At 38.0% G+C, this 12,606-nt stretch overlaps 1 protein-coding gene across 1 annotated transcript in view; it reads left to right on the plus strand.

Annotated features, from left to right (window-relative positions):
* Positions 1–12,000, plus strand: part of PITPNM3 (PITPNM family member 3) — a 127,764-nt gene extending 115,764 nt beyond the window's left edge. The window contains exons 18-20 of the mRNA XM_039346192.1: positions 2,848–3,031; positions 3,321–3,449; positions 4,484–12,000. Of these exons, the coding sequence (XP_039202126.1) occupies positions 2,848–3,031; positions 3,321–3,449; positions 4,484–4,792 (622 nt within the window). The 3' untranslated portion in view covers positions 4,793–12,000. The remainder of the gene's footprint in view (positions 1–2,847; positions 3,032–3,320; positions 3,450–4,483) is intronic.
* Positions 12,001–12,606: the final 606 nt, after the last annotated feature.

Genomic DNA, 12,606 nt, shown 5'->3' on the forward strand with positions numbered 1-12,606 from the left:
TTTGGGCTCAATTGTGGTTGTAAATCAAGGACTAACGGTAAAAGCAACCAGTAGAAGCCTGTATGAAAAAAAAAAGGCCCTGAGGGCCTTTTTAAAGCTTGTAAAGATGTCAGGCCCCTCAGAGAAAGTTTAGTCAAATCACCGCTTGCGGCATTGTAGGCAGATTTCCTCAGATGCTTTCAGTAAGGTTGGAGCTTCCTAAAAGGAGTTTTCTCAAATAATCTGGAATTAAGCATCATAAGGCTTTAAAGGCAATAATTTGCATTTTGCCTGGAAACAAATTGGCAGCTAGTGCAATGCTTTAAGTACAGGTGTAATATGGTCTCTTAGCATTATTTCCTAGGCACACCTGGCTGCTTAGTTGTGTAACAATTAAAACCTCCAGATGCTTAGACACAAAGGCAATGCCACATAGAACACATTAATGTGGTCAGGCCTGAATTTTACCATTGTGTGCACCACACTTTTAAGTCATCCTCTTCCAGAAAGGGGTCACAACCAAAACTTTAAGGCAGTCCTGTTTTTTTTTTTTTTTTTCCTCCCTTCAGTCTAGAAATTAGATTTGGCCAGAAGTTGCTCTAGACTGCCTACCTGCTCCTTCTGGGAGAATGTAATCCCATTCAGAACAGACAGGAATTATGGTCTCCTACAATAAATACTTGCATTTTCTCCAGATGCAGTTTTAGTCCCTTTTTCTCTCATTCAGCCCATTACTGGCTGTAGGCAAGCAACTCTGCAGAGAAATAATAATAATAAAGTTAGAAGGGACCTTGGAGGTCATCGAGTCCAACCCCCTGCTCAGGCAGAAAACCCTTGGCATTTCCTGAAGATGTAACAGAAAAGTAGAGTGTCATCAGCATACTAATGTCACTTATCTCCAAATCTTTGGTATAATAACCCTTAGCAGGTTCATGTAGATATTGATAAGCCTTGGAGACCAAATAGAATCCCAAGAGCTCCCATTTGCTTTAACAACTGTAGTGCTTCCATAGGCGGTCAGTGCTTTCACCAGAATGCTGAGAATAGCCTCATGCTGGAAGCTGCTTCTCTTTTAGGAGTGGATGCAATGTCCCACTGCATATAGAAAAGGAAGATCTTGCCCATGACTCAGCTTGCAATCTGTGACCCTCTCTTAAAGGACAGACAACTCTGAGCAACTCTGTTCAAGAAGCAGCACGCAAACTCTGTCCAAGGCAGAGTTTGTTGTCCTGTGGCTCCTATTTCTTAAATCTCAGTGATCATTCTAGTCTATCAAAATTGATAGTATCTATAGTCAAATAGAGAGCACAAAGAATCCACACCCTCTGTTGTTGCCCAAACAAAGATCATCAGGCCAGCCAATCCATAGCCTGCCCTGAAGCCAGTTTGAAATGCGTCATTATTTTATTGGATTTTATTTATCACATTATTATATTGCCATAAACAGAAAAACTTTTGGCAGTGTCATTAGAATAATCTGCTTCTTCCATGACTGGCTACAACTGATAAGCCAGCAGTCTCTCAATCCCTTTACCAAGCATGGTAGATTAGATACCAGCTTTTAATTGCCTGTCTTCTTAAGGGGAAAGCTGCTTAACAAATGATCTAGTTCTAGTAACTACCTTTTTTAAAATAAAGAGGCATCTGGCTTTGCCTCAGAAAGGCATGTATAATTGTAAGTAACATGTAATTACTAATATCATCTGGGTTAGAAGTTGGAAGTCAGGTTGTGCAAGGGTACAAAAAATATTGTTGCAACATGCTATCTACATCCTCTTATATTGCAAATCGAGGTTGATCCAGTTCAACTCTAGAGAAGGCACCCTCATAGATAACTCTCTATTAAAAAATACAGCATTCAGATAGCCTCAAATGAAAAATACCGTAACTTATTTGTAAAAAAACCCTAATTTAAAGTCTCTCTGAAGTTTCTGTAGTAGAACTGTGGGAGAAGGGAGGAGAATTCAGACCAAGGTGATTGGTAGATGCAATATATGTGGGGACAGAGGGGGAAGCTTCTTTGCTTTTTTTCCCCTCGTATTTTGGATCACTGTCTGCAGCTTTTGCAAATTATTTTTAATATGCTTTTTTTTAACTTTTTCATTAATATGCATAATTTATAAACTTTTACCTAAGAAGGAAAAAGATTAGAGCAGTGGCTGGGGAATTCTGGGAGTTGAGGTCCATATACTCGAGAAACACTGGATGTGAGAGAAAGTTGAAATTGAAAGTACTGTAATTGATAACATAGGGGTAAAAGACAGAACTAATTATTAAGAAGACTATATTAAATAATACACAGAACTGCAAATTTTGAAGGATAATTCATGTTTATTTTATTAATTGGTTCAGAATTATTTTTAAAATGCTATACATTTGCATTCAACTATAAGCTAAATAATTTTATCCCCCTATCTCTGACCGTTATGGCATGCTAATAACCATGGGACCTCAGCTCCTTACAACTTCATTTTCACAGCCATCATGTGCAATTCCATCCCTTCCCTCTTCCTAACCATCTTGTTTTTCCTCTATAGTTACCCAAAGTGCTTTTTCAAAAGGCATCTGGACTTTCTTTTTTTTTTTCCTTGAAGACATTTCACTTCTCACCCAAGAAGCTTCTTCAGAAGCGAAACGTCTTCAGGGAAAATCAAAGGAAGTCCAGCTGCCTTTTGAAAAAGAAAAAGTTGTCTTTGGGACAACTATGACCTGTCCTGGATGACTGAGAATCACTATAGACACCTCTATAGTTAATTTATCACATTTTGGTGTTGTTCCATTCTCACCCTCCCCTATGGGATTCTATCAGACAGAATAGTCATAAACTGTTTAATGATCCCAGCTGCTTTTCTCTTCTCTCTAACACAGGCATTGGCAAGATCTTGGCTACCTGATCATCTATATTACAGGACGTCCTGACATGCAGAAGCAACGTGTTGTCTCCTGGCTGTCTCAGCACAATTTCCCCCAAGGAATGATTTTCTTCTCTGATGGTCTTGTCCATGATCCTTTAAGACAGAAAACCATTTTTCTCCGGAATCTTGTGCAAGAGGTAATAGTTAGCTGATAGCCTTCTTCCTTGACCTTTCAGGAGCATTGAATGAGGAAGTTTTGAAGTTCGTTAATTAGACAATAATTAGTTGGATCAGATTCATGGCCAGGGACAGCCATAACATGTGAGCTAAGACTCCAATAATCCATAAGTTCATAGTTCAAATTCATGATTGCTAGTGATGCAGACTGATGGCATGGGTCAATTGGGGCATTAAAAATGGGAGCGATAGGCTATGGCTGGTATCATATTTTCATGGCTAACCTTTGACATTTTTCCCTTCCTCCAGTGCCACATCAAAATTTGTGCTGCATATGGCTCCATGAAGGACATTTCTGTGTATAATGTCCTGGGTCTTTCCCCCTCTCAGATTTACATTGTTGGACGACCAACAAAGAAATATCAGACACTGTGCCAGGTGATTTTTCTTTTTCTGAAAGATTTAAGGGACCTGGAAAATAAGAAAAGTCCTGGAGGCATTGTACAATCAACCTTTGTGAGATGAAATTTGTCTTCTGCAGCAGCAACAGCAAACCAGAGCACTTAGATTAGTCTTGTGTGCCTGTATGCTTCATATAGAAACATACTAAAAGATATGTGTACTGTCCTTACTTATGTCTTAGAATCATAGAATTGTGGAACTGGAAAGAATCACAGGGATCATCTCGTCTAGTGTTTCTCCAGACTGGTTGGGAAATTCTGGAAGTTAAAGTCCATACATTTTTAAATTGCTGAGGTTGAGAAACACTGATTTACTCCTACCCTCTGTGGTATACAAGGAAACTATGAAACCATTCTTGAAGAATAGGTGTTTCTTAAAAACCTCCAAAGAATTCCAAAACTTCATAAGTAGAAAGTTGCACTGTTGAACAGATAAGGACGATTAACCTTATATTTAAATACTGTAGCCTATCTGCTTCCCAATGGCTTCTAACTTATTCTGTTATGCACTCTAAATATGACTTTGGTTATGCCTACTAATGTTTGCTGATTTCAGAATCCTGCATTTTAAATAGATTAGCAGTCAATTAGATCAATTGATCAACTCTAATATTTAAGCATTTTCAGTATATAAACAGAATCAAGTAGTCTATCGGGTTTCCCTATTTTCCTCTAGCTAATCCCGAACTACCTAATGGGCCATGCCCACTTGGCACCCTGCATTCTGTGCATTTCTTACTACAAATGTAGACAAACATTACCTTCACCTGGAGAATCTAGTTTCCTGGCCAGTTACTTGGCACAAATTGTGTCTTAATCCTTATAGGTGGCTCCAAAGAAAGAGCCAGTTCATTGGTCTATTCTTGATTCACTTGTCCTAGGTTGGCTTTTAGTCTGGTTGGATGGTGTTTGGGGAGAAGAGCAGCAAAGCTTCTGCATTACATTACTCCCTTCCTTCATGCCATAGATGATGCTAAACATTGTCATGTTTGTTCTCCTTCTCTCCTCCAGTTTATCAGCGAAGGTTATGCAGCCCACTTGGCTTCCCTGGAGTTCAGCCTCCCTTCCCGGACTAAGAAGAACAACTCCCGCATGATCCTAAGGAAAGGCAGCTTTGGTCTTCATTCACAACCTGATTTCCTGCGCAAGAGGAATCACCTCCGGAGAACTATGTCTGTCCAGCAGCCTGACCCACCATCTTTGACCCCCAAGCCAGAGCGTGCCCAAAGCCAGCCTGAGTCAGATAAAGACCACGACCGGCATCTGCCCTCCATAGTGTGGATGAGAGGGGGGGTTCATAAGTTTGAGTCTGTCCCATAACAAGAGCTGGGATTGTACCACCAGGCCTCTGGCATCCTGCAAAGAGCTTGTAGGCGTTTGCTCTTTGAGTTGCACTTGGCAGCTTCATGGTTCAAAGTGATGGAGAGGATTGGAATTCACAAAGCTCTGGCAGCTTCTGTCTCCCCAGGGGAACTTTCTGTTTGTTCCTCTTGTTTGTATCCACTCATGAAACATTGAAAGTAGAGAAAATGATTTGCCCCAACCGTAAGAGGGTGATGCTGGACAGGCAAGTGAGCTTGTGTCTTAATGTTTACTTTGTAACAAAAAATGTGCAATAAAGTGGAGTGGGGAAGCTCCAGCTTATCTCAGTGAGAAAGGGCCTCACTGACAACCACATCTGTTTCTCGAAAAGGCAGCCTTCTGATGAGGCAGCAGTAACATCTGCAGTTCTTGGGGAAAATAAGAAACAAAGGGGGGGGGTGCCCATAGCAGTGCACTGGGGAATCTCTTGGGTGCCTTAAGCCCAATATCTTTTCATCCAGACAGCTCTATCACTGGCTCATCACCAGAGTAGGTCTCAATTTTACGTATTTAATAGAAGCATCTGTAGAGGCAACACGAATGTGGAAACCAGTGGTGAAAAAGTTGAGCCCTAGATTGAGTGTACGATTACTATTTTTTAGACATGACACCTATCTTCTGTTGGCCACACAATAGCATTTTTTGCTCTTTTTGCAGAAATCCTTAAGTTCTAAAAAAAACCTAAAGAGATCACCTGCATCCTTCTGCCACCACCATCATAACCCATAACCCATCATAACTGAAGCAACCTTCACTCCTGCTGCTCACAGTGTCTTATCCTATGTGTTGAACGTACTATTGAGCTTCAGGAGACATATTTGACTCTGTCCATATTCCCAATGCTTTAAGAGATCTGTCTGTTGCCATTTCTGAATAAAATATTTATCTCAAATGTTGAGAAGGCATCAGTTTTCCATATGAAGGGGTCCCATGTCAAAACCTGACATCTCCAGCTAGGCCTGGTAAATCCTTTAGAACTGCTGCTAGTCGATCTAGATGTAAAATGAGTTAATAGAGCAGTGAAGTGATTCAAAATAAGGAAGTTTATTTTGTTCCTATAAATGTATGTATGCATAACATACATACATTTCAGAAGTCTCTCACCTCTTTCTCCCACCATCAGATGCAGGGTAACTATATAAAGTGCAGAGTAAATGAAACTTCCATGCAACTCTTGAGAAACAGACTGAGAACTGTGTTCTGGGCCCAATCCACCTGACCACAGTGGAAGCTGAGCAATCCCACTCAGCCATAACTCTGTCACAAGAAAATACAATGGAAGAATGGCAGAGGGAACGAGTCAGAAGATGGCTAATGACATTGTACTACTAAATACTGGAATAGAGTACAATAGCCCATATTTCATAGCAGAAATAATAAGCAAAACATGCCTGTCATCAGTTCTCAGGCTTGACCAGAAAAGATAATAGCACGCAAGAATCTTACTGTGAATGGATTGAGTTTTTTTCTTTATTTGAAGTATATCAAAGATGGATGTTAGAAAGCAGATGGTTCCTACAATAATGAAAGGAGAATGAAATATGGCAAATTGCTTCATGGCTTAATTGTTGTACAATCCTGAGATTAACTATTTTCTTGCCTTTAATAATTCTGCTTTTGGTAATACAACAGTGTACCTTTCTTAAGCTGCAGCTACAAAATTCCTCAGAGAGTTGATCAAGGGCTTTGTTAAAAATTTAGTTATCACTGTCTGATGGCTAATGCAATCTTGATTTTTCCTGTATCTTCAAAGCCTTTTCTTCCTATGGGCATTTGCACCAGTTGCATTATTCTCCTTGCATAAAAATTTCTGTAGCAACTGCTCTTCACAGATTTTGAATCACTCTGGAATATACATCTGTTTGGCAGCTGAAGACTGCTTAGTTCCATCTATATCTGATAACCTGTACTGTTAGACTCCAACCGTATTAAATTATTACCAGTCTCTTAGCCTACTTTGGCTTCTCTTCCCCACGGGACATGATCTTTTTAAAACTATCTGCTTCCTCAGTTCTTCCCAGACTCAGGTTGTCAGCTTGAAGTACAGATAGAATATCTGAGTAATTATATGAGAGGATGACAGTCAGTGATTAACTTCTCCATTCTATCATAATGTCATGTCATCAAGAACAGGGTGGACATTTTTAACCTTTTCAGATTTAGGTTCATTCTGAGCTCATCAGATCATTTAATAACATTCCTTGCTTCTTCAGATGTTCAAATGGTCTCTTCCTTATTTTGCCATCTACAAATAGTTACCCATTAGTTCTCCAAGACATTATCCATAAATTTGAAACTGCTTTCTGATTGAGTGCACTGTTTAACCTTCATGATTTTGACAACATGGGAGCATAATTCTACTGTCACTAGCCAAGTGTGCATCACATTGGTTTATTTATCTATCAAATGCTGAGCAGCAAAGATGACAAGAGAAAAGAAGCAGGCAATGTAATTAAAACACCAACCCTCCAAGTTGACTTTGACTGATTTTGAGTACAGAAAGGGCAGGTGTTTTCTGCTTCTCTTATCTTACCATTCCAAAGCTTTGAATCTTACCACGCTGCTTCTTCATTTTATCTTTTGCTCCCCTGCATATAAAGAATGCCTCTTTAATCATTCTTTTTATTGTCTTTTTTCTGTTCTTGCATAGGTAGTAATAGCATATCTGCCAGAATTGTTAGATTCATACAATATATAGTTTTGATTGCTTATGCTGTATATCATCAAGTTGGTAGGTAAGCCTAAAATGGGTAATCTGCGATTAAGGCCTTTGTAAGAATTCACCTGTTAGTTTAACAACTGGTGGGAATTTGACCATAATGTTAACATGGCTTTCTTTCATAGTAATGTTCAAGGTAATCCAACTGCATTTAGTGTTTTTAGTGAACCCAGTCAATAATTAGCATCCCTTAGTCAATCAGATGGCATGAGTTTAAAAACCAAATTAGATGTAATCTACTGAGTAAGTTTGCTATTTTTTTAAAAAAAGATAGACATAGACTGTCTTCTCCAAGCAGTTGGGGATGCATCTTGGGAAATAGAGAGGCACTCTCCCTTTGTCTGCTTATTAGTCCAGGCCTCTGGATTAATATAAATGCTTCTACACAAGTCATATCAAATCTAGTTAATGAAACAAGTTAAGGTTGAAGAAGAATTCCCAATCATATTTTGCAAAAGTGCATCAGTCAGCAAAATGGGTGACATTATTGAGAGATTCTGCTATTACCTGGAGAAAAATAGAGAGTCTCCAGGGTGTTGTAGCAGAGTCCTTTATACCAGGTAATGCAGAGTTAAACACATCAGCTTTAGCTCATGTTTATAGTAAGGAACTATAGCCCCCAAATTGTAAGCTTGAATGCGGTGTAGTCCCCCATGCTTGTAGGAATGGGACAGCATAATTGCATCTTGATATGTGGCAAATCCATAAAGTGTGCAAATAATTTTGTAACTGAATTTAAATATAACCTGGTTTTGTACAGTGAGGTTTATTGGCACCTGAGAGATTTTAGCAAAACAAATTTGTTGATATTCTTCAAGTACTGTTTATTTAAAAATATACTCCTCTCTTATTCATCGCAGACCCTCACATTTAATAATGCTTCTCCTTCCACTGACTTAATTATTGCCTCAGGAGGTACTTCCAGGTTATTTATGTGATTCATTGTAAGCCTTGCTGTCCAAAAGTGGGACAAACAAGAATGTTCAGACATGACAATTAAGGGATCTCTATCAAAGAGCTCCTCCTTATCTCATTTTAGGCCTGAAGCTTTAAGACATGGAAATGCTGGCACTACATAAAACCAAGAATGTATTGTGTTGGCTGATATTTTCCATTCCTATGTAGGCTGCACCCACATCCTGTTACTTTTCTCTGTAGTTTTATAGGAGATTACCATGTTCTTCTGATACTTCTGAATTCATCCTGAAAAATGGAAGACTTGAAAAAGCAACTAGACAACAGGTTGCTTAAACAAGGTTGTGTTATGTTTTGTCGGAAGCAAATAGGATCAATGCATTCAGAATGGAAATTTGTAGGAAAACTGAAGATTTGGACAGTTCTAAAACAGTACAATAAAAAGGAAGGAACTCTTGTGGACTATCTTGGAATAGCAGTCTTGGTATTGGAATAATGGATGTTTGAACATACTTGGGTATTAGGACTGATCCTAAGTTACATCACTTTATGGATTTTGAATTCAATCTGTAAGAAACGATCTGTTGGATTCCCTAAAATTACTTCCATCTACCAGTATGTCTCTTTCTGAAAATAAATAGAAAGGAGATTCCCTTTCTCCCCATCCAGGACTGGGACAACCTTAACATTCTTAAATGCCTTGTTAACAGTTCCCTTTATGCTGCTCCCTCCTCCTATTTAAAAACTTGTTCTTTTTTTAAAAAAAACCAGTGAATAACAATGGTGGCTTGTTAAAATGTGTGTTGTTATGAGATGACATGTATATGGTTGTGCTGTGTGTGCATGTACACTGTGTTTCACATCAGTGCCATTGCTAACTTTGCATAGCAGAAGTTAACTTTTATATTACATGTTTTGTTCAAGGATTGGCTGTTCTGTTGTAGCATTGTGAAAAGACCTTTGACTCTGTTCTAGGTATGAGTAACACTGTTAATCCAAATCTGAGCTTTCACATTTAAGTAGCACTAAAGGAAATGTTGGTTGGAAGCCTCTGCTGATACTGAGAGGTGATCATTTTTGCTTGACCCAAATATTCTGTGGTGTGTCTTTTTTCTGAAGTAGTCTTTGAGTCCACTTGAATGTTCAAAGATAGACGTATCTTCTCATTCATTGGCATTTCCAGATCATTTCCTATTTTTATGACCTCGCTAGGTGGAAAACCACATCATCCATCGCATCATTTGAGTGCAGCGTCTTCTGTGTTGCACCAAGGTGGGGAGGCAGGGAAAAGAAGAATAGAAAATGATATTCAAATGGTGCTGGATGTGAATGTTTTGCCTGCTTTCTACACAGGGCACTTTTGCTTTGCAGGGTCTCCTTCCAATTAGCAGAACCATTATTGGGAGTGGTGGATGATTTCTACAAAGGCATTCTCTTGCAAAGTAAGACAAAATGGTTTTATAACAATATCAGGCAGCCATGTAGGCTGATTAAGGGTCATTGAAAATTGAGTTAATAAAAGCTCAATGCTGGGAGAAATTAACTATTTCACATTTTTTTTCTGCTCCCACCACTTGCATTGATTATTACTGTCTCCTATATTTGCCAAAAGAATGAACCCTTCAGACAGCAAAATGCTAGATACACAGTTTCTCCTATCCCTGTTATAAAGCTGGAACAGATTTGGTCCCTAAATTTCTTCCAAATTCTAAAGGGTTCTGCAACCTTCCAAAGAACCAGATACCCCAGAAAGCAGGATAAAAACCATTTGTGCACCACATTTGACATCATTTGCTATGCAAAATCTTTAATATTAATCTGCGAAAGTATTTAATACTTATATTTGATTTGTTTAAATTGTCTTGGAAAGATGACATGCAGTTGTTGGCCTATTAGATTTCATGTTAAAATGGCCCGAATCAAAATAATCTGAAGCATTAATAATTCTAAATATTTTCATATTTTTATTTTTTGAGATGATATTTCCAATGGTCAGGCCAGGTATGTTGGTTAATCTCTAGATACTTTAAATTTATACAAATCTTGGTTTAGTCAGTAGAGTGGTCATAGGCACAGCTGAGCAAAAGGTACGCCCTTTGCATATGGAGAAATCAATGCTTATTTGCCAGATTCAAATTTTTTTCCTGCCACTTTTCCAAGTCAACATATACCAGGCTGTTTTCTAATGGCCTTGGGAGGTACAATGACATAATTATTCCTCCAGGAACTCTGGCTTCTTTCCTTATCAGTTTTCACTCTTTACAATCATAATTACAAAATACAAAATGGCTTTGATCATTTTCCATCTAGAGATGAAAGGCAAAATTAGAAACCCCTTGTTTTCTGAGTTAATTATGAATATTGATTTCAGATCTAGTTATCAGCTCTTCCAAATGTGATTTAATCATTGAATTGGCTTTCTGTACTACAAATAAGTTAATTTCAAAGCTTTTTTAGGTTCTCAGCCCTGTGACCCATAGACTATGCTTTCCTGAATTGGCTGAGATGTTGATTTCAAACTCTCTTAAGATTGGTATCATATTGCTCTGTAGCTCTTGGAAAACCCTAAGGGTGAGATTTAGAGAACACTGGAATGGTTAAAGGGTGTAATTGGAAATACTGAAGTGCTTCAAGGCTTAAACTTTGAATTGCTAAATGTAGCAATACAGAGGATTATCAAGTATATAATGATGATGGATAGCCAGCTAAATCTTTATGGACGAGTCAGAGAGAGAAGGACTATGGTAAAAAGTAAGGAATTCTACCCTGCCTCAAAGCAACACACCAAATTGGCCTTGTTATTGTATTTGGAGTTGTTTTTTGTTAAAGAAAAAACAGCTTGGATTTGAAAGCTGCCATATATTTATACTTTTATTTATATGATTATTTTATTTATAGATCAAATTTGGAGATTGCCCATCTCCTTCACAGAATGACTTTTTAACACTGGGATGCCAAAGAATATGAGCTTTGACCTGAAAAATTGTTTGTTACAAGTCTGCATATGATAATGTGGTATTTTGAATTTTGGATAAACTCCAATAGCAGAGTGAGGGGTTGTTAGAATATTTTAATCACATACCCATCTCCAATGTACAGCTATGAATTTCTTATAGAGAAGCTTAAAAAGAGGGGGAGGGGGAAAGTGTTAACATTTTTTCAAATGGTATTTATTTTGTTTTCAGCAATTTTTAAAAGTTTTCTGACATAACATGATTTAATGTCAAATATCACACATTCTTTGCTTTTCAGTATATATCTTTTTAAATTCTTTCTTTGATGTGGGAGCATTTTTTGTTGCTCGGACCCACATTTTCTGATGAATTGTTTTAACACTCAGCACACCGATGAAATAAAGCACCAGACTTTCTTGTTTGAGACTAGTGTTTCTTACTGTGTATTTCCACATGTTCTACTGTGCATCTTTGGTTCATACACAAAAATAAATGTATTCATTCCTACTCTATACATAGTAGAAAAATCCATGACTGTACGCAAGCAGAAGAGGAAATAAAGCAATGTAACTTCTAAATCAAGCCGAGTTTTTAATTCTGCTACTACATGTCCTTCAAATCCCTTCCGTGATTTTGGATGAACAGATAGGGAAATGGAGGAATGGCCTGTATTCCATTCTATGGAATACCCTGCACATGATGGAGGTATGTGCGCTGTATTTATAAATAGGGAATGCCTATCTTAAGAGGGGAATAATTAGCCAAGCCATTCAAGGCTGAAGTTAATTAACCGTATTCACTCATTGTGTACATGCTATGGGAATTTTCATTGGGATTTATAAACCCTGTCTTTATGGCTTAGCAACAGGTAGAAAATATGGCACTGAAATTCCATGACAAAATGGCAGCTTTTCAGTGGCATTTTAGAGATTTTTTGCATTGAATTAATGTGCTGAGCCCCTGAGCTTTAAGCACCCATTTTGACTCTTCAAACTACCAAACTCCTGTCAAAATGTATGTTTTTAGCCTTCTTCATTAGATCCACCCCCTGTGATCCAGGGAAGCCAAAATGCTGTAATGTACATTCTTCTCAACTGCAGTTTGTTTAATACACTTTGTACAATGTATTAAACCCACTACTTATCTTAAATTGCAAATAACAGAAATAATTAAATTACCAAACT

Source organism: Crotalus tigris, unplaced genomic scaffold, assembly GCF_016545835.1.
Source record: "Crotalus tigris isolate CLP2741 ecotype Arizona unplaced genomic scaffold, ASM1654583v1 scf7180000017987.690289119674:8195010, whole genome shotgun sequence".
Lineage (NCBI taxonomy): Eukaryota > Metazoa > Chordata > Lepidosauria > Squamata > Viperidae > Crotalus > Crotalus tigris.